Raw genomic sequence first — 22311 nt, forward strand, 5'->3', positions numbered from 1 at the left:
CCTCGCTGCTTCCGCTCTCACTGGAACCTCACTGCTTTCGCTCTCACTGAACCCTCGCAGCTTCCGCTCTCTCGCTGAAAGCTCGCTGCTTCCGTTCTTACTGAAACCTCGCTGCTTCCGCTCTCTCACTGAAACCTCGCTGCTTCCGCTCTCTCACTGAAACCTCGCTGCTTCCCCTTCACTGAAACCTCGCTGCTTCCGCTCTCACTGAACCCTCGCAGCTTCCGCTCTCTCACTGAAACCTCGCTGCTTCCGCTCTCGCTGAAACCTCGCTGCTTCCTTTCTCACTGAAACCTCGCTGCTTCCTTTCTCACTGAAACCTAGCTGCTTCCGTTCTCACTGAAACCTCACTGCTTCCGCTCTCTTACTGAAACCTCACTGCTTCCGCTCTCTCACTGAAACCTCGCTGCTTCCGCTCTCACTGAGACCTCGCTGCTTCCGCTCTCTCACTGAAACCTCACTGCTTCCGTTCTCACTGAAACCTCGCTGCTTCCGCTCTCTCACTGAAACCTCGCTGCTTCCCCCTCACTGAAACCTCGCTGCTTCCGTTCACACTGAAACCTCGCTGCTTCCACTCTCTCACTGAAACCTCGCTGCTTCCCCCTCACTGAAACCTCGCTGCTTCCGTTCTCACTGAAACCTCGCTGCTTCCCCTTCACTGAAACCTCGCTGCTTCCGCTCTCTCACTGGAACCTCGCTGCTTCCCCCTCACTGAAACCTCGCTGCTTCCGCTCTCTCACTGAAACCTCACTGCTTCCGCTCTCACTGAAACCTCGCTGCTTCCGCTCTCTCACTGAAACCTCACTGCTTCCACTCTCACTGAAACCTCGCTGCTTCCGCTCTCTCACTGAAATCTCGCTGGTTCCGTTCTCACTGAAACCTCGCAGCTTCCCCCTCACTGAAACCTCGCTGCTTCTGCTCTCTCTGAAATCTCTCTTTATGGCCCCGCTCCCACTGAAACCTCTGTATCCGCTCTCACTGAAACCTCGCTGTTTCCGCTCTCATTGAATCCACGCTCTTTAAGTCCCCACTCTCACTGAAATCTCACTCCATGGCCTGCTCTCACTGAAATCTCACTATTTATGGCCCTGCTCTCACTGAAATCTCTCTCTTTATGCAACCGCTCTCTCTGAAATCTCCCTCTTTATGGCCCCACTCTCTCTCTGAAATCTCCCTCTTTATGGCCCCTCTTTCTTTCTGAAATCTCCCTCTTTATGACTGTGACGAATGATATCTGTATATACATGTACCTTTAATGCGTAGGCCCCTTTAAGACCAAGTTTGGAACCCTGGGGGACTCCGCCTCCAGCTCCGCCCCCAAGAAGCTGTATATAAGGTTACTTTCAGTGGGCAGCGTGCAGTGAGCACACTTCTCGGCAGCTGTCTGGTTTTTTGGTAATTAAAGCCTTTGTATTATCAAACTCCTCTCCCGAGTCGTAATTGAGGGTATCTCAATTTAATAACCAGACTACATCATGAAGGACAGCGGTCGAAAGCCAGAGAAGCTCAATTTGGACGTTCGGTAGCCGGAAGCCGCTGAAATTTTTTTATACTGGCCCCGGTGCTTTGAGGCCTATCTGAATTCCTCAGAGACTGAAGTTGACGGACCTCGCAAGCTGAGCTTACTACATGCCCGGGTGGGCCACCAACTATCCTCCGTGATCGTGAAAGCTACGATGTACGAAACGGCGGTCGAAATCCTACAGACGCGCTTCGTAAAGCCGATAAACGATGTACACGCCAGACATTTGCTCTCGACCTGCCGCCAGTGCTCCGGGGAAATGCTAGATGAATACTTGGAGAGACTCACCGCGCTCGCCAGGAACTGCGACCATAAAAAGGTGACGGCAGACGTCCACATGGATTTACATATTCGTGAGGCTTTCGTGTCCGGTATCCGATCCACGTACATCCGGCAGCGGCGCCTAGAAGACAGAGCGAAGGACCTCAAAGGCACGGTAACGCTCGCCTCTTCCCTGGAAGCGGCCCACCATAATCTCCACGCGTACTCCGCGGACCTTGCAAACCCCTCTCGATCCCCACCAGACTCGGCCACGCTTCAGGCCTGCGCCGCGCTGCGACCCGCTCACACCGGGGGGCCCCCAATGCTATTTCTGTGGGCAAGGCCAGCACTCACGCCAGCGTTGCCCAGCCCGCTTTGCTATCTGCGGCGAATGCGGAAAGAAGGGGCACTTCGCGAAGGTCTGCCTGGCTGGGCCCAAAGGCCAGAAACAAAAGTCTCATCGGGCCCAGAAATCAAAAACCCGGGACCACAGGCTCCGCATGGCGGCCAGACACGCCTACTTCCGACGTGTCATCGGCCTCGTGCGAGTCATGGGGGCGGCCATCTTCAAAACTCAAAACGTGCGACCGACGGCGGCGGCCATTTTGCGAGTCCGATTCAACCGAGGACTCTGACTGCCCGCAACTCGGAGCGATCACGCTTGATCAATCTCGGCCGAAGCACCTGCGAAACTCAATGATGCTGGTTCAAATCAACGGCCGCGACACCCCCTGCCTTTTTGACTCCGGGAGCACGGAGAGTTTTAGCCATCCAGACACGGTAAGATGCTGCTCCCTGCGCACCTGTCCCGCCTCCCAAACTATCGCCCTCACATCTGGGTCTCATTCAGTCCAAATCACGGGGTATTGTGTCGCGAACCTCCCAATCCAAGGCGCCAAATACGCCCGTTTTAAACTTTATGTCCTCCCTCACCTCTGCGCCCCCCCTGCTGCTCGGTCTGGACTTTCAGTGCAGCCACCGAAGCCTGACCCTGAAGTTCGGCGGACTCCTGCCCCCGCTTACGGTATGTAGCCTGGCGACACTGAAAGTTGCACCACCCCCCTCTTCGCGAACCTCACCCCCGACTGTAAGCCCGTCGCCACCAGCAGTCGACGGGACAGTGCCCAAGACATGACCTTCATCAAGTCAGAAGTTCAGCGGCTACTAAAAGAAGGGGTCATAGAGGCTAGCAACAGCCCTTGGAGGGCACATGTACTGGTAGTCCGCTCCAGGGAAAAACAAAGTATGGTGGTGGACTATAGCCAGACCATAAACCGCTTTACGCAACTCGATGCGTACCCAATTCCCCGCATAGCAGAAATGGTGAACCAAATCGCCCAGTATTGTGTATTCTCCACAGTCGACCTAAAATCGGCCTATCATCATCTCCCTATCCGCCCAGAGGACCGCCCCTATACAGCCTTTGAAGCAGCAGGTCGGCTCTTCCACTTCCTCAGGGTCCCTTTCGGTGTCACAAACGGAGTCTCAGTTCTCCAAAGGGCAATGGATCAAATGGTGGACCAGTACGACTTACGGGCTACATACCCGTACTTGGACAACGTCACCATCTGTGGCCATGACCAGCAGGACCATGACGAAAACCTGAGGAAGTTCCTCCAGAACGCCCGGGCCCTCAATCTTACATACAATAAAGAGAAATACGTGTTCCACACAACCCGGCTAGCCATCCTCGGCTACGTCGTGGAAAATGGGGTCCTAGGGCCAGACCTCGACCGCATGCACCCCCTTAAGGAACTTCCCCTCCCCTGTAGCCTCAAGGCATTCAAACGGTGCCTGGGGCTCTTTTCCTATTATGCCCAGTGGGTCCCCAGATATGCGGACAAAGCCCGTCCACTCATTAAGACCACGGTTTTTCCCCTGATGGCTGAGGCTCAGCCGGCCTTCAGCCATATCAAGGCCAATACCATCAAGGCCGCCATGCACGCGGTGGACGAAACCATTCCCTCCCAGGTAGAAAGCGACGCATCAGACGTCACCCTGGCTGCTACCCTCAACCAGGCAGGCAGAGCAGTAGCGTTCTTCTCCCGAACCCTCACCGCCTCGGAAATTCGACACTCTGCAGTCGAGAAGGAGGCACAAGCCATAGTGGAGGCTGTGCGGCACTGGAGGCACTACCTAGCCGGTAGGAGGTTCGCCCTTGCCACCGACCAACGGTCGGTCGCCTTTATGTTCGATAACGTACAATGGGGCAAAATAAAGAATGATAAAATTCTGAGGTGGAGGATCGAACTCTCCACCTACACGTACGATATTACATATTGTCCGGGGAAGCTCAACGAGTCCCCAGATGCCCTGTCCCGCGGCACGTGCGCCAACATGCAGAAAGACCGTCTGCGGGCCATCCACGATGACCTCTGCCATCCGGGGGTCACCCGGCTTGCCCATTTCATCAAGTCCCGCAACCTACCTTACTCCACCGAGGAGGTCAACGCCATGACCAAGGCTTGCCAGATCTGTGCGGAGTGCAAACTGCACTTCTATCGACCAGACAAGGTTCGCCTGGTAAAGGCCTCTGGGCCCTTTGAGCGACTAAGCTTGGACTTCAAAGGGCCCCTCACGTCCACCAACCGCAACACCTACTTCCTCACTGTCATCGATGAATTCCCCCGCTTCCCATTCGCTGTCTCCTGCCCCGATATGACCTCGGCCTCCGTAATCAAGGCACTGCACAGCATCTTCACCCTGTTTGGTTTCCCCGCTTATATCCACAGCGACCGGGGTACATCGTTCATGAGCGATGAGCTGTGTCAGTATCTGCTCAACAAGGGCATCGCCTCGAGCAGAATGACCAGCTATAACCCGCAGGGAAACGGGCAGATGGAGAGAGAGAACGCAACAGTTTGGAAGGCTGTTCTTCTAGCCCTACGGTCAAGAAGTCTCCCAATCACCCTCTGGAGGGAGGTCCTACCCGATGCCCTACACTCCATTAGGTTGCTCCTCTGTACGGCCACAAACGAGACCCCTCACAACCGTTTGTTTGTCTTCCCCAGGAAGTCCACCTCTGGGGTCTCGCTTCCACGTTGGCTGACGACTCCGGGACCAGTTCTACTCTGGAGGCACGTGAGGAGCCATAAGACAGATCCACTGGTCGAGAGGGTCCAACTATTACACGCAAACCCTCAATACGCTACGGCGAGCACCCCGACGGCAGGCAGGACACCGTTTCCCTGCGAGACCTGGCACGCGCTGGCTCGCCCACCGACGCCCCCCCCTTCCATCGATGCTCCCCTCCCCGCACCGGCGGTCGACTCCGACAGCGCCCCCCCCCCCCCCCCCCCATAGCACCCCCCAGCCGGTGCAGGCACCAATCACCCTAGTCACCCCGGATACCCCCCTGCTCCAACGCGGGCAAAGGCTCAGACAACCGTGCTTCTGGATATACCACCACCGAGGACGACCGTATCCGCCGCACCACCGCCGGAGCTGAGAAGGTCGACACGGGCAATAAGACCACCCAAAAGACTGAACTTGTAATTCCACTTCACCCCCGACGGACTATGCGTTTTTTTTTAAACAGGAGGTGAATGTGATGGATGATATCTATACATATGTATCTTTAATGCGTAGGCCCCTTTAAGACCGGGTTTGGAACCCTGGGGGACTCCGCCTCCGGCTCCGCCCCCAGGATGCTGTATATAAAGTTACGTTCAGTAGGCAGCGTGCAGTGAGCACACTTCTCGGCAGCTGTCTGGTTTTCTGGTTATTAAAGCCTTTGTGTTATCAAACTCCTCTCCTGAGTCGTAATTGAGGGTATCTCAATGACCCTTCTCTCTGAAATCTCCCTCTTTATGGCCCCACTCTCTCTGAAATCTCCCTCTTTATGGCCCCACTATCGCTAAAATCTCCCTCTTTATGACCCCGCTCTCTCTGAAATCTCCCTCTTTATGACCCTTCTCTCTGAAATCGCTCTCTTTATGATCCTTCTCTCTGAAATCTCCCTTTATGGCCCTGCTCTCTCTGAAATCTCCCTCTTTATGGCCCTGCTTTCTCTGAAATCTCCCACTTTATGGCCCCGCTCTCTCTCTGAAATCTCCCACTTTTTGGCCCCGCTCTCTCTCTCTGAAATCTCCCTCTTTATGGCCCCGCTCTTTCTCTGAAATCTCCCTCTTTATGGCCCCGCTCTCTCTCTGAAATCTCCCTCTTTATGGCCCCGCTCTTTCTCTGAAATCTCCCTCTTTATGGCCCCGCTCTCTCTCTGAAATCTCCCTCTTTATGGCCCCGCTCTTTCTCTGAAATCTCCCTCTTTATGGCACCTCTCGCTCTGAAATCTCCCTCTTTATGGCCCCGCTCTTTCTCTGAAATCTCCCTCTTTATGGCCCCGCTCTCTCTCTGAAATCTCCCTCTTTATGGCCCCGCTCTCTCTCTGAAATCTCCCTCTTTATGGCCCCGCTCTCTCTCTGAAATCTCCCTCTTTATGGCACCTCTCGCTCTGAAATCTCCCTCTTTATGGACCCTCTCTCTCTGAAATCTCCCTCTTTATGGCCCCGCTCTTTCTCTGAAATCTCCCTCTTTATGGCACCTCTCGCTCTGAAGTCTCCCTCTTTATGGCACCTCTCGCTCTGAAATCTCCCTCTTTATGGCACCTCTCGCTCTGAAATCTCCCTCTTTATGGCCCCGCTCTCTCTGTGAAATCTCCCTCTTTATGGCCCCGCTCTCTCTGTGAAATCTCCCTCTTTATGGCCCCGCTCTCTCTGAAATCTCCCTCTTTATGGCCCCTCTCTCTCTCTGAAATCTCCCTCTTTATGGCCCCGCTCTCTCTGAAATCTCCCTCTTTATGGCCCCTCTCTTGAGAAGTTTCCTGCTGGCGGCACAGTGGCTCACAGCGCCAGGGACCCGGGTTCTGCTCCAGCCTTGGGTGACTGTGTGGAGTTTGCACGTTCTCCCAGTGGGTGTCCTCCCTCAGTCCATAGATGTGCAGGTTAGATGATTGGCCATGCCAGATTGCCCTTCATGGCCTATAGGTTAGGTGGGGTTACTCGGTTATGGGGATAGGGTGGGAGCGTGGGCCTAGGTAGGGTTCTCTTTCAGAGGGTCGCTGCAGACTCAATGGGCTAAATGGCCTCCTTTTGTACTGTAGGGATTCTATGATTTACACGAGAGTTTGAAAAATGCCCCTCTTGATATTAGAAAAGTGGGACCTTACTGGAAAGCTGCAGCAGAGAGAAGCAGTATAGGTATTGAAAGGTATTGAAAAATTGAGAGACACAAAGATAAGTTGTCACCTTGTGAGTGGTGGGCTAGATACAATAGGCCATTGTTGGCCCTGGCAAAGGAGTGCCCATTATTAAGGTTGACTTCGGAAGATGCGTGAAGTGATACTCAAAAATGATAACAGAAGGAATACGCATATATGCATCCATTTATAGTTGAAACTTTTTCAACTGATTAAAATGTTCAGTTCAAATAGCTCACTTCTAATCCAATTTTTGGAGCAATCTTGCTCATAAGCAATTAATAACAAATGCACACTTCCAGCAGAGACCTTTATTTCTGTTCACTGCTATGTGTTTGTTTATTTTTCTTTCACAAGACCTTCTTCCTGCTGTGAAGAAGTTTTATTAAGAGAAGAGGAGGGACAACACATTTTTCTTGCAGTAACTTCAATTTAATTGTAAATTTCAAAATGAATGTTTTTTTTCCTTTTGTCAGTTGGATTCGAGTGCTGACAGTGACCCAGGAGTTCTAATGAGTGCTCAGACGATCACCTCAGAAACCTCAAGTACTACAACCACTACCCATATCACCAAGGTAGTTCAGTTTTCATTCCAGACATGGAGTAGTTACTTTAGGATAAATTTTGAAATTGTTGTCTGGACATAAAACTAATCTTGCAGCCAGACCACAGAACATAGGAATGGCCTGATTTTCATTCCCATTGAATTGTTGATGGTCCTTTGCGTGTTTTTCTTCTTGTTACAAAACTTCAGTGTCTTTAAAATACCCTAAAATGTTACAATACATATTGGGCGCGGGTCAGCAGACTTAAAACTAAATCCACTTTTGGTCGCGTTTGACAGACTGGCGGTTGCATTACATAGAATCACCCTGCTATTCAACGGTGCTTTTCCATTTTTTTTGGCCCTGAGGAGTTTCTCTCCGCCAAGGCCACACTTGGAGAGATTTCCTGCTGGCGAGCTGACCTCGCCAGCAGAAACGGCTGTTCACAGATCGGGGCGCCATTTTGATCAACAACCCTGATCTTCACTCTTTCTGGACCCGCCCTCACCCCCAACCTTGTTGAGGTCCCTGGGACCTCTCCTCCAATTGGCAAGGCCACCCCAGGCTTGACCACTGGCAATGCTAATTTGGGGACCCTGGCAGTGCCATGGTGACACACCAAGGCTGTTCCACGCTGCCCTGTCTCCAATGGTCTTTGAGGCCCCCCGAGGTGCCGTTACGCCTGGTCCATGTTTATGTGGACAAGTACTAAACGCCGCCCTGGCGAGGTCTCGCATGCGCAGTCGCTGTGTCCCGGGAGCTGGGTGAATCTGGCGTCCATGTATTTAAATGAGCCATTAGGCTCATCTGCAGATCTGGAGGGCAAGATACAGATTGAGTTGGTTAAGTCGCGATCAGTGTGGAGCCCGATTTGGGGCTCTCGCGCAATTCACCCGTTGCACCTGGATCCGCGCAGGGCACAACAGGGTCGCTGAATTACACCCATTGTCTATTAATTCTAAAAAAGTCATCGGGGAATTTAAAGATTGAATTGCAGTGATCAAAGCGAGAGCTACCATCACCTGAGGCTGGCTTCTTAGATTTTTACTCTCATATACAGATCTGTTTTATGGTGTTAGTGTAGATGTGTCTTGGACATCTCTGCTTCGAGGAAGGAACTTACGCAGGTTGTGATTCTGACAGCTTGCACAGCCGGAACTGTAGTGCTGAGATGCTGGAATTTGAAGGAACACCGTTGTCAGTAATCTGCACACCACTTTGTATGTGATGAAACAACATGTATCTAGGTCGTGTTGCAATGGCTTGAGGTGTGATACTGTTGGTAGATGAGTATTACAAAGCTTCCAGTTCTATGTTACATCCAGAGATGTGCTGCACTGAGGATATGCATCAATGAAATGCAGTGGAAAAGCTGTAAATGTGTTTGGAACCTTGGCATCGGAGAGAATTAAATGTGGAGTAGGTTTATAGTTGATGCGACCATCAATTCACTTGAGACAGGAGTAGAAGTAAACTGTGGCTTTAATCAACTTAGAACAGTGCCTGCCTGTGACTGATCGAACACTGAGAACCACCTACAGGTTGACTGCTCTTTATACCTCCCTTCAAGGGGAGAAACCATGGGCGGAGCCCATACAGGCCCCAACATGTTCCCCTATGGATAATGCCATACAATGGCCCATAGGAGGAGCCCACAAGGGCAACAGCATAGCACAGATACAAATACAAGGGCAACAGCACAGATACATATACAATGGTGGATTATTGGCATAATACATTCACCACCTGTTAAAAAAATGAAGTCCGGCGGGGGTGACGGGTTCATAAGTTCAGCCGGTCCGGCGCACGGATTGTGCGCTGTGATCGCCGAAGCTCTGGCGTTGTTGCTGGCCCGGGTGTAAGGCTCGTCCGTGCTGGCATCGGTGGTGAGGGCACCGATGCGGGTACAGACGTGGACTCTCTTCTGGAGCTTCATTCCTGTGGATCGGTGAAGGGGGGATGGCGGGCGGGAGCCATATAAGGGGCTGGGGTGCTGGTCATGGTAGGGGGGGGGTGGTGGTGGTGGTGGAACCGGCTGGTGCCAGGTCCCGGAGGGGACCGTATCCTGTCGGCCATAGGGATGTTCGATATAAGTGTACTGGGGGTTGGAGTGTAGGAGCTGGACCCTCTCTACCAGAGGATCGGACTTATGGCTCCTGACGTGTTTTCTGAGTAGGACTGGCCCCAGTGTCTTCAGCCAGGACGGAAGCGAGGCCCCTGAGATTATCTCCTAGGGAATACAAATAGGCGGACATGAGGGGTCTCATTTGTGGGGACAGTGCAAAGTGGGGACCTAATAGAGTGGAGCGCATCGGGGAGGACCTCCTGCCAGTGAGAAACTGGGAGATTCTTGGACCGCATGGTCAGTCGGATGGTCTTCCAGACCGTCGCGTTATCCCTCTTCACCTGCCCGTTTCCCCTGGGGTTATAACTGGTAGTCCTGCTCGAGGCGATGCCCTTACTGAGCAGGTACTGACGCAGTTCGTCGCTCATGAACGACGAGCCCCGGTCACTGTGGACATAATTGGGGAAACCAAACAGGGTGAAGACATTATGTAGAGCTTTAATGACGGTGGACGTGGTCATGCCGGGGCAAGGGAATGCAAAGGGGAAGCGGGAGAACTCATCAATAATGTTGAGGAAATATGTATTGCGGTTATTGGAGGAGAGGGGCCCTTTGAAATCGATACTGAGGCGCTCAAAGGGCCGGGATGCCTTTACCAGGTGGGCCTTATCTGATCGATAGAAGTGCGGTTTACACTCCACACAGATCTGGCAGTCCCTGGTCATAGCTCTGACCTCCTCGGTGGAGTAGGGCAGGTTGCGGGCCTCGATTTAGTGGATAAGCCGGGTGGCAGAGGTCATCGTGGATAGCCCTAGTCGGTCATCTTGCGCGCTGGCGCATGTGCCGCGAGACAGGGCATCTGGGGGCTCGTTGAGCTTCCCAGGACAATATACTATATCGTAATTATAGGTGGGGAGTTCGATCCTCCACCTCAAGATCTTATCGTTCTTGAGGTGGAGTGCTGCGTATTATCGAACATGAAGGCTACCGATCATTGGTCGGTGACAAGGGTAAACCTCCTACCAGCGCCGTACGGCTTCCACGATGGCTTGGGCCTCTTTTTCGACTGAGGAGCTACCGGTCTCTGAAGGGTAGCGCTCTCTGAAGCGTCGCTCTCCACCTGGAAGGGGACGGACTCGTCCACCGCGTGCATCGCGTCTTTGCCGATGTTGCCTTGATGCAGCTGAAGGCCTGGCGGGCCTCAGTCGTCAGTGGGAAGATGGCGGCCTTAATTAGTGGGCGGGCTTTGTTCGCATAGTTGGGGACCCACTGGGCATAATATGAAAAGAACACCAGGCACCTCTTCAGGGCCTTGGGGCAGTGGGGGAGGGGGAGTTGCAGGAGGGGCGCATACAGTCAGGGTCGGGTCCTAGAACCCAGTTTTCCACGACGTAGCCGAGGATGGCTACAACGCATTTCTCCTTGTTGTACGTGAGGTTTAGGGTTTGGGCGATTTGGAGAAATCTGTGGAGGTTGGCGTCGTGGTCCTGCTGATCATGGCCGCAGATGGTGACATTGTCCAAGTACGGAAATGTGGCCCGCAGCCCGTACCGGTCCACCATTCGGTCCATTGTTCTTTGGAACACCGAAACCCCGTTTGTGACGCCAAAGGGGACCCGGAGGAAGTGGAAAAGGCAGCCGTCTGCCTCAAAAGCCGTGTAGTGGCGGTCCTCCGGGCTGGGAGCTGGTGGTATGCAGACTTCAGATCAACTGTGCCGGTAATGTGCGATCTGGTTTACCATGTCTGCAATCCGGGGATGGGGGTACGCATCGAGTTGCGTGTACCGGTTTATGGTTTGGCTGTAATCTAGAACCATCCGGTTCTTTTCCCCGGTCTTGACGACCACCACCTGAGCTCTCCGGGGGCTATTGCTGGCCTCGATGTCTTGCTCCCGCAAGAGTCGCTGGACCTCGGACCTGATAAAAGTCCTGTCCTGTATGCTATACCGCCTGCTTCTGGTGGCGACTGGTTTGCAGTCGGCGGTGAGGTTTGCGAAGTGTGGGGGAGGGTCGACTTTTAGGTTCGCGAGGCTGCATATGGTGAGTAGGGGTAGGGGCTGCCCGAACTTCAGTGTTAGGCTCCTGAAATGAAAATGCAAATCGCTTATTGTCACAAGTAGGCTTCAATGAAGTTACTGTGAAAAGCCCCTAGTCGCCACATTCCGGCGCCTGTTCGGGGAGGCTGGTACGGGAATTGAACCGTGCTGCTGGCCTGCTTGATCTGCTTTAAAAGCCAGCGATTTAGCCCAGTGTGCTAAACCCGCCTCCAGAGGCTGGTGACGTTGCATTGGAAATCTAGTCCCAATAGGAGAGGAGTGCAGAGGTCTGGAAGCACATAAAATTTAAAATTGGCGTACCCGGCGCCCTGTATTGCTAGGTTTGCAGTAGTGCACCCTTGGATTTGCACCGAGTGTGACCCAGAGGCGAGGGAGATGGTTTGGTGCGCCGGGAAAATTGGGAGCGAGCAGCGTCTTACCATGTCCGGGTGAATGAAGCTCTCTGTGCTCCCGGAGTCGAAAAGGCAAGGCGTCTCGTGCCGGATGGTCATCATGGAGCTCGGGAGGTGCTTGGGTCGCGACTGGTCTGGGTGACCATGCTGAGTTGCGGGTAGCCAGCGTGGTCGGAGGTGCTGGGGCGGTTCCGCGATAGCTGCCCTTGTTGATCGTTCGCGTCGAGCGGTGTAGCATATGGTGGCCAAGATGACGGCCCCCGTTGGTCGAGCGTGGCGGGCGGTGAGGAAGATGGCGTCCAAGATGGCGGCCCCAATGGATCGCACGTGGCCGGCCACATGGGGGAGGATGGCCAAGATGGCGGCCCCCGTGAGTCGCACATGCTGTGAGGGCTGGAAGATGGCTACCCAAACGGATAGCACAAGGCTGATGATGTGTCTACAGGGGGCGGAGTCGGCAGACACGCTGCCACACTGCAGGGTCAGCGGGCCTGTGAGTCTGAGGATCGGGCCTGTGAGTTAGAGTTCTTGGACCTGGCCAGGCAAACTTTGGCGAAATGTCCTTTTCTCCCGCAGCTGCTGCAGTTTGCGTTACGGGCCGGGCAGTGCTGCCAGGGGTGTTGGGATTGGCCGCAGAAATAGCAGGGTAGTCCCCCATGGTGGGCGGGCAACCGCGGGGCACAGGCCTGGGGTAGTCTTTGGTAGGGGGTCCACGAGGGGGTCGCGTGGTCAGCCGGGAACACGTTAAGGCACTGGAACGCTACTTCCGGAGAGGAGGCTAACTTTACCGTCTGAACCAGGTCCAGGGCCCCCTTTTCGAGTAGGCGCTGTCTCACATAGTTGGACCGGACTCCTGCCACGTAGACGTCTCGGACGGCGGGTTCCATATGTTGAGTGGCCGTAACGGCCTGGTAGTTGCAGTTGCATGCGAGGGCTTTGAGGTCGCATAGGTAGTCTTCTAGCGATTCCCCGGGGCGCTAGCGGCGAGTGCTGAGGATGTGTCGCGCATAGACCTCGTAGGCCGTACATAGAGGCGTTCAAGCATCGCGAGGGCGTCTGCGTAGGAGGAGGCCTCGTCGAGTTGAACAGAGATTCGATGGCTCACCGTGCGTGGAGGAGGCTCAGCTTCTGTTCGTCGGTGACAGAAGGCGTGGAGGAGGCTGCGAGATAGGCCTTGAAGCAGCGGAGCCAGTGCGAAAAAAAAAAATTTCACCTCCACGGCCTGCGGATCGAGTTCCAGTCGGTCAGGTTTGAGGGCCGATTCCATAGTTGCGTTTAAGTTGATTAAATTGATGCGACCATCAATTCACTCGAGACGGGTGACGAGGTGGCTTTAATCAACTTAGAACAGTGCCTGCCTGTGAGTGATCCAATACTGAGAACCACCTACAGGTTGACTGCTCTTTATACCTCCCTTCAAGGGGAGGAGCCATGGGCAGAGCCCATACAGGCCCCAACATGTTCCCCTATGGATAATGCCATACAATGGCCCATAGGTGGAGCCCACAAGGGCAACAGCATAGCACAGATACAAATACAAGGGCAACAGTACAGATACAAATACAATGGTGGATTATTGGCATAATACATTCACCACAAGTCAACACTTTTCTAGTAAACAACTTTGAACTAGCTATCCAATACATGGTGCTGTCAATTAATCTTGCCTTACCAGATGTTACTTCAACAACTGTTGAGCATACTCAATTTCAAATACTCCACCATTGACAATCAGCCGTCAACTGCCAATTACCAAATCCATGAAGAAAAATGTGATTTTTATCTCTTGGAAATAATAACACTGTAATATAGTGAACTCAAAATGATGTGCCCCTTTACAGAGTGGAGGGCTGCAATGATCTCATTTGCATATGCACAAATCTTTGGGAAGCAGAAATGCAAAGTGCTGCGAATGCTGGCAATCTAAAATTAAATCAGAAAATGCTGAGCTGGTATGGCAGCATCCGTAGAGAGAGAAACAAAGTTAACTCTTCAACCTTTCGTTAACCTGAAATGTTAATCCCGTTTCTCTTTCTATAGATGCTGTCAATCTGCTGAGTACTTCCAGTATTTTCTATCTTTGAAAAGTAGAACTGCAGTTAGAAAAAGCTACTAAAAGGGCAAAAAAGATTTATACCTAGTGGCCTTGATGGAAGTAATCTTGAATTTGCACAAGACACTGGTTAGGCCACAGTGAACTTGTATGCAGTTCTGTACACTGCAACTGCAAGAGGGATATTAGAGTCATGAAATCCTAATTTAGCACACTTTGGGGATTGGCCTATGACTTTGTACAAAATCAACCAAGAAATGTACCCAGTAAGTTAGTTGTAATTGAGAGTTTCACTAACATGAAGTGACTAACTACTCCACTTTCTGATTATAGACTGTGAAAGGAGGAGTTTCAGAAACACGCATTGAGAAACGAATTGTCATTACAGGAGATGCTGACATTGACCATGATCAGGTAGGTTAACATAAGTGTGATCACAATGCATCTAAATAGGTTATCAAGTAAAATGGCTTTTATATTTAAAAGACCAATGTAGTATACAGAAACTCTACTAGCAAAACGACACTAAAATCTGCATGCTTTGTAATTTAATTCAGCAACTGCATTTCAAGTTAAAGGAGCTGTAAGTCATAGCATGGTACCTCTGATAGATTAATAGAATGAATTTGTGAGTAATACCATGAAATAAAGAAATTACTTCCAAATTTCACTTTTTAAAAAAATCAATTCATGAACCTTTGCTGTGGTTTGTAGCGGGAGGGGGAAGCGGGTGATGGATGGGGGTTTGAGAGCAGCTCCAGCCACATTGAAAGCAACTACCAATGCAGAGTTTTCTGACAAGAGGCCAAAAGCTCACTTGTTGTGCCACAGTGAGCATGGAGACTGGTGGAACCCATTTCGGTGTAGAACTGAAATCAAATCAACACCCTGGAGAGATGCGGTCAAGTTTATAATATGTATGCATGACGTACTGCTCCTTCTAGTAGAGATTTTAAAATTTTCTTTTAATCATTTCCATCAATAAAGTAATTGAGAAAAAGTCATCAGAAATATCCATCCTGCTTCTGATCATGCATGTCCCACCTACTGTTTTTATACCTCGGGGGGGCTTTCTTTCGGTTAGGCCCTGGCTCAGGCAATTAAAGAGGCCAAAGAGCAGCACCCTGATATGTCTGTGACCAAAGTAGTGGTACACAAAGAGACAGAGATCACGCCAGAAGACGGAGATGATTGACCGCAGGTAAGAGCAAACTGCATCCGCCTGGTACTTTACAAGCTGCTGTGCAGTACCGTAGTGCTCTCTGCACACCTTTGATTTTAATTTGCAGCTTTTAACTCTATAACCCATAGACAAGTGCTTTGGGATGCTCTATTAACACATTAAGTGACAAGCTGAAGGATCTAATGTTTACTTAAATATATAATCTTACAGCTTTAAAATATTGTGACTATTACAACAAAAAGATAATCTAATTTGGCTATGAAGAACAAATCTGCATCAGTGCAATTAGCTAGATATATTAGTACCAGGTGTGGTCCTGTTATTTACTGGATTACTTCGTAGGAATCAAAAATATATTTACCTAGAACTACCCTTCAAGAGATTAGGTGAACAGGGTTTGTGGAAATGGGTTGTTGTACAGACTGGCCTTTCTATTCAAATGCTTTATTGTCCAATATAAATGCAGTTATGATATTTGTGCATATTGTTATCAATCAAACTGGGTCCAGAGTGTACAAGAAAATAAAATTGTTTGCTACTGATCCAGTACAGTCCTATTTTGTGTCATAACAGCAAAACAGTTCACTAATACATTACTCATACCTCAAACATTTGAGTAGTGGCTCAACAATACACGACAGCCCAAGCTCAAACCTCAGGGTTAATGGGCATCTAAATTTGGCAGTTGAATGAAGTTTAACATTTTCCAGGAAGACTTTGAGATAGAATGCCACGTATAGACTATGGCAGAGATTCAGCTCTGAGGTGTTGGTGGCTTAGCTGCAGGTTAAACTTGAATTGCACTTGATCAGTTGCAGATTGTCATCCTGAATAAGTCTGCAGTTTGTCCATGTCTATCCCTCTATGTCCTCTCAACTTGAGATGGAGGAGGATGTGATAATGAGCAGTACAAAAGTTAAAGGAAGTATTTGTTAGCATTAGTATGGAGAGCTTGTAATCTGCAGTTGATGTATAAGAACTGTATAATCTAGAAAACTATGGGTTAAAGAGTGATGTGTGTGCCTGCTTCTGGTTATTTGAAGAAACTATGATTCCTACCCTCCACAATTTCATTGGTGTGACTTCCTACTATGCTTTTGCATGTGCTAAATCATATCATTTTTTTCAAAATACTTTTATTCTCCTTTTTCACATTTTCATCCAAATTTACACCCACCAACAAACAATCAACGGTAACAAATACAATGTCAATCCCCTGGCCAACAATTCCTTCCTCCCACCAACCCCAAACAACCCTCAACATTTTAAATACAAACATCAAAGAAAAGGATTCAGGAATTAACCCACCTCCCAGACATAGTCAACCACGTACACAGTCCAACCCCCCACCACCCCTAATGGTCAATGTCATCCAATTCTTGAAAGTGCATAATAAACAAAGCCCATGAATTGTAGAACCCTTCCATCCTTCCCCTCAACTCAAACTTCACCTAATCGCGTGCTAAAAACTCCCAACAGATTGCCACGCCAGGGCACAGGGTGGCGAAACTGACCTCCACTCCCACATGATCCGATTTTGGGCGATTAGCGAGGCGAAGGCTAAAACATCTGCCTCCGCACCCGCTTCCAACCACGGCCAATCCGATACCCTGAATATGGCCTCCAGAGGACCCGGCCCAACCTCACATCAGCCTTCCCCTGAACACCTCCCTCCAATACCACTCCCCCCCCACCACCCCCCGCAACGTTCACATACATCCTCTACCCCCTCAAAGAGCCGGCTCATCCTCACCTTTGTGAGATGTACCCTATACACCACCTTCAGCTTTATCAGCCCTAACCTTGCGCATGAAGTTGAGACATTCACCCTCCAGAGCACCTCACACCACAACTCCTCTTCCATGCCCTCTCCCAATTCTTCCTCCCATTTTGCCTTAATCCCCTTCAGCGGTGCCTTCTCTTCTCCCAAAATCACTCCATAAATCGTCAACACCACCTCATTCTCTAATCTCCCTGTCGCCAGCACCTCCTCTAACAGTGTGGAGGCTGGTGCCACCGGAAAGCTCTGTATCTCCTTCTTAGCGAAATAAATCATATCATTTTTAAGCCATAACCATTTTATTTTTTAATCTGGGAATTAAAACCTAATAAATTATTAAACCCACACTCATTCACCGTATTTATTTTGGGGAAAATGCTCTGAGGAATCTCGTTAAATCCCAGAAAAGCTCAGTAAAAAATAAGGCCTGAAAATTGTTTGATCTCCCTTGAGAGTTATTTTTTTAAATCTTGCCTTATCTGTATGAAATACTTGTATAAAAATTCACATATTGAAAGTCCTTGTCATTATTTCTCCATCAAAGTCAAAAAGGTAGCTAGCAAAATTAAGTTAGTCAAAAAGCTTATTTTGAAAACTGGCCTATGGTTCAACACCAGTTTATATTGGCTGGAATTTGCTGGAAACCTGGGTCGGAATAATGGTGTACCGACTGTGTGCCATGACGAAGGCATAGTTGTTCAAGAGAATTTGGTACAGATTACTGGAGCTCAAAACCAAACTTTCCTGCCAGCCGTGACCTTCATCAATATAGAATTCCTTTATCTTGGCTTCTTCCAGTGCACTGTCCGCCCTGAGCCATCTTACATTGATCACCCTTTCCACATAGACAGGATCAGAAACATTCTGATGAAGGAAGATAACTGCACTTTAATTGGAGAATTTCAACCAAGCTGGAGAGGCAGTGACTTGGAGAGTGATAAATTGGCTTTATGGCAAATATATTGAGTGGAATAAACAGAAATCGAGTTAAGTATATGCAGGTGGCAAAGCCAATCCAATACCCTTTTGTTGAAGATTCAGGACAAGCCAATAATGGTTTACCAATTGCTAGTATTGAATTTTGAGAATGGCTTGAATTTTGCATTAGTAATGACAGTGAAACGGTCAGCATTTGTTGCCATTACTCCACTGAAACCGGCAGCAACCTCTGGAGTCCACCCCTGGAGTCCACCCCTGTGCAGATAACCCTGAAGTCCAGATGTTTTCAGCGTGATTGGTTTTCTACCCATCTGCTGACATCCCTGCCATTAATTGACAAGATACCCCTTTGACTTGGGGCCAGATTTAAACAATGTTAGTAAAGGGGGAAAACACAGTGATCATTTTTTACAAGACTAACAGCAAAGCAGGTATGACTGAAATCTATGCCAATAGTTTTTCAAAGGCCAGCCACAGTTCTTTCAGCTCATTAGTTTGTTTACTCCATCATCGAACACAGGATTTTAAATGAGTTTATTGTATATGGCCATGTACCCCCTGGGCATTCCCTTGTCACTCTTTCTCACTCACATTACAGTTCTCAGCAAATCCTTTTTCAGCCAGCTCTGTTTATTCACTTGTGCGTTATTACTTCATGTGGAACTTTGTTTAAACACCCAAATAGTTAATTTATACACCGAGGGCCAGAGAATCCTGCCTCATTGTGTCCTGTCTGGGGGTTTGCTGTATCTATCTAGACTATATCCATCAGCACATGGGGATCAATGGCATTGACTCTAAGCTTTAGAATTTGAATCACCACTGTCCTTGCTGTGAAGTATTCTTTTAAGTTCTCCAGAAGAATAAATTCATCACTGGAAGATCCGGACAAACAACAGTCGAACTGATGATAATGTTCATGGCCGTGTGTACTGTCCCAGCAAATAACAGGTGAAAGAAATATTTGGATGGAAGTTCACCATTTTGGGTTACACTGTAACCCAATCCTCCAATTGCTCTAACCAGTAATAATGTTCATGGCCAAAGGTGCTGTTCCAGCAAATTACAGATCAATGAAAAGTACTTTCCTGAAAAAGAAACATCTGTCTTAATGGTATGGGCGAAACGTCGATATTTTAAAAACCACATCAATCATTCAGTGTACTCAAAGACAAATTTGGCTCACCTAAAAACACATCATGCAGCAACATCACACGTTGGGGTTGCTTTATTATAATCCAATAATGTAAAATTCTATCATCACATAAATAGATATATCTTTGAGTGTTATTTTCAAAGTTGCAACTTCTTGCTTGTTTTAAAGAAAAAATTATTTGATTTATGTGGCTGCCTAATAACCGAACACTGCATTTTGCTGTTATGGACTTTTTTGTAAATTTTCATTTTCTATTTCTCTTTTAAATGAGACGCTTCTGCTGCAAGCTGAGTTCCAGTTCTGTGTTTTTACATGTCTCTGTTCTATCAAATTGTAAACAAGAGTTTGCAATATATTTGTCATTTTTTAAAGCTGTGTATTTTTAACAATGTAATTTATTAACATGGAAAACAAATATTGCATTGTCTGTGCATTTTTATACATGTCTACAAAGTTATTGATAACTCCAATTAATCTGTTTCATTAATGGGTTTCTTGTTTCATTTTCCTTCCCAGGAGTAACCACATCTTCACAAAGAAGTAATGCATACACATCATTAGGAATGATTTTGGAGTCTAAATGGAGTCATGTACATGACTTCATTTGTCCTGAATCCATCCACTAATGACCTTTCACACCAAGCATACTGGAGCACGTTGTATGAGGACCCTCTCACTAAATAAGAACATTGGCAAAAACCTCATTCCAGCATATCCAAACGGCAGATGAATATTGCATGATTAGAATAAACCTTTGTCACAAAAAGGAATAATGAAAAAAAGCATTTTCCAAATCCGTATAGTAAGGCGTCCACATCTCTTTAAGTTATAATTTTATCAGCAGGTTTAAACAGCAAAAGATTCATTGGAACGTTAATGTTTTAAAAGAAATGGGGAAAATCCTTCCTTTGACAGTTTAGAAAATGACTATAGCTGATATTAAGATAAATAAATTGGCAGTAATTCATTTAATTGTACTTGGTTTCATTTATAAGCAAGTAACTTTCACCCAAAGCTGGTGAAAAATGTTAATTGTATTGAGGGATTATGTCATACCTTACAGTAGATGTGCCAATGGCAGTGCAAGTCCATATCTATTATACTAAGCAACCCGAAGCTTATAACTGGAAACCTTGATATACAATGGTAATGCCTGTGAAAACATGAATAACCTTACACAGATTAGAACAACTTGTTTTGCTGCATCTTGTGCTTTGTCAGCATAATTTGATGTCACCTAACAGATTTTTTTTAAAGAAGTATATATATATAAATATATATTTTACTTGAATGATTTGGTTTCGTTAGATGAGCACATTCTTTTAAGTTAGAACCAAAAGGTCAGGTAGAGTAATCCATCGATAGTTGTAGATGATGACTTCCCTTGGAGGAGATGTCAGTATTCCTTTTAAACATTTGAGTCTGTTTTGCTTGGTTTATGTTGCAAGTGAATGTGTCTGCTCTAGAAGGAATTTCTCTGTTTCCTACCTGTGACCTCTCATTTTTCATCATTGACTATGACAGCATTGATTCTTTGTAAACACTCTGCGTAGACTCCAGATTCAAAGCAAAGCCTTAAACTAAACAGAAAATAATCGCAAACTCCATTGAAAGCTTTCAATTCATGAAGCATTTATGATTTACAGAAAACCACACAGCTAACTTTAGGGTACAATACTTTCATTAATTTTTTTTTGCTGCAATATAATAAATGTTGAATGTATGTTTCTTCATGGTGAAATAAAAGTGGTAAAGGCACCAACAGTCTGCTGTCTCTCATTCTGTTCGATAACTTGCAGTATTGTATTTTCTGTTAAAATATTTGGGAATTCTCTCAAGTATTGTTTCAAATGTTATTTAAAGTCACTTAATAATCCAGATGTCCGACGAAAGTTTGGAAAAGCTGCGGGAGCTTCTAAAGAGCTTTACGAACTTGGCTATTATAGATTGTATATGTTAATTTCTTCAAATTGTATTTCTGTTTTCGGTGTAAAACATTACCATACAGAGATATTTACAGTACAACATGTGCCCCAATACGTTTATATTAGATAACACAAGATTGTAAAATAAATGGCAGTTACTAAAAGCACCTTCCCAGTACAGATGCTGTAGGTGATTACAGAACTTGCATTCTTCCATCATTAATGTAAAAATCAACCTCTTTTATTCTAAAAATAAAACTAATACTCTTAACAGAAACGTACATCATGGAGGTGAAATTGGATAACAACGGCTTGTTTGCACAAACCGGGAACAATCCCTGCACCAAAGTGAAAAGACCCCAAGTGTTCACCCAATATTGCGGGTGGGCAGTAGAGGAGGGCTGGAGGCAGGCACTGCTTCTGCTCTAGACTGCAAGTTTTTATTTTACTAAGCTCAGCTTTTTGGTGGTGGGCTCCCGTGATTCCTGGAAGACATGGGGGATGGTTAGTTTGCAAGCAAGAAGCCCAGCCTTGGTACTGGCTGTGTTTAGGGCAGCCCAATTTTGAGAAAGGGTCCTGAAGCAGGCACTACAAGACCCTATTTTCCCATGCAAAGTAATTTCAGGCATGGGGCTTTACGACGGTGCAATTCCATTGTGGAATTTTCTTTTAAATTCGTTCATGGGATGTGGGTGTCGTTGGGTCAGCATTAATTGCCCATCCTTGAGCGCATTTAAGAGTCAACCGCATTGCTGTGGGGCTGGAGTCACATAGGCCAGGTAAGAATGGCAGATTTCCTTCCCTAAAGGACATTAGTGAACCAGATGGATTTTTACGACAATAGTTTCATGGTCATCATTAGACTTTAATTCCAGATTTTTATTGAATTCAAATTGCACCACCTGCAGTGGTGGGATTCAAACCTGGGTCCCCAGAGTATTACCCTGGATCGCCGGATTATTAGTCCAGTGTCAATACCACTGCGCCACTATGTGGATACCACCCACATATTGGATTCTTAGGGCACCTGTGAAATTAATTCTTCACATCACAGTCTAATTCCATCTGCCCTCTTCCTCCAGGTCCCATAAAGGGGATGGAGCTGAGCAATATCCACCTCCACCCCATTTTCCCTGATCCTTGCTCCTGTTGCCCAAGGAAAATAGTTAAGAAAATCTGGCCTTTTTAAGTCTAAGTGGGGAGCTTAACTATTCACTAAGTGCCAGGGATAAATAAGAA

General features: G+C 48.0%; 1 protein-coding gene across 20 annotated transcripts in view; it reads left to right on the forward strand.

Annotated features, from left to right (window-relative positions):
* The window catches only part of LOC140385374 (band 4.1-like protein 3), a 322225-nt gene extending 301320 nt beyond the window's left edge, over positions 1 to 20905 (forward strand). For 16 of the 20 annotated variants that reach the window (XM_072467467.1, XM_072467466.1, XM_072467468.1 and 13 more), the window contains 4 exons: positions 7454 to 7552; positions 14423 to 14503; positions 15174 to 15290; positions 19664 to 20905. In XM_072467467.1, the coding sequence (XP_072323568.1) occupies positions 7454 to 7552; positions 14423 to 14503; positions 15174 to 15284 (291 nt within the window). In that variant the 3' untranslated portion in view covers positions 15285 to 15290; positions 19664 to 20905. The remainder of the gene's footprint in view (positions 1 to 7453; positions 7553 to 14422; positions 14504 to 15173; positions 15291 to 19663) is intronic. The other 4 variants (XM_072467470.1, XM_072467476.1, XM_072467471.1 and 1 more) reach the window with 3 other exon arrangements.
* Positions 20906 to 22311: the final 1406 nt, after the last annotated feature.

The sequence above is a fragment of the Scyliorhinus torazame genome, chromosome 11 (assembly GCF_047496885.1).
Source record: "Scyliorhinus torazame isolate Kashiwa2021f chromosome 11, sScyTor2.1, whole genome shotgun sequence".
NCBI classification, from domain to species: domain Eukaryota; kingdom Metazoa; phylum Chordata; class Chondrichthyes; order Carcharhiniformes; family Scyliorhinidae; genus Scyliorhinus; species Scyliorhinus torazame.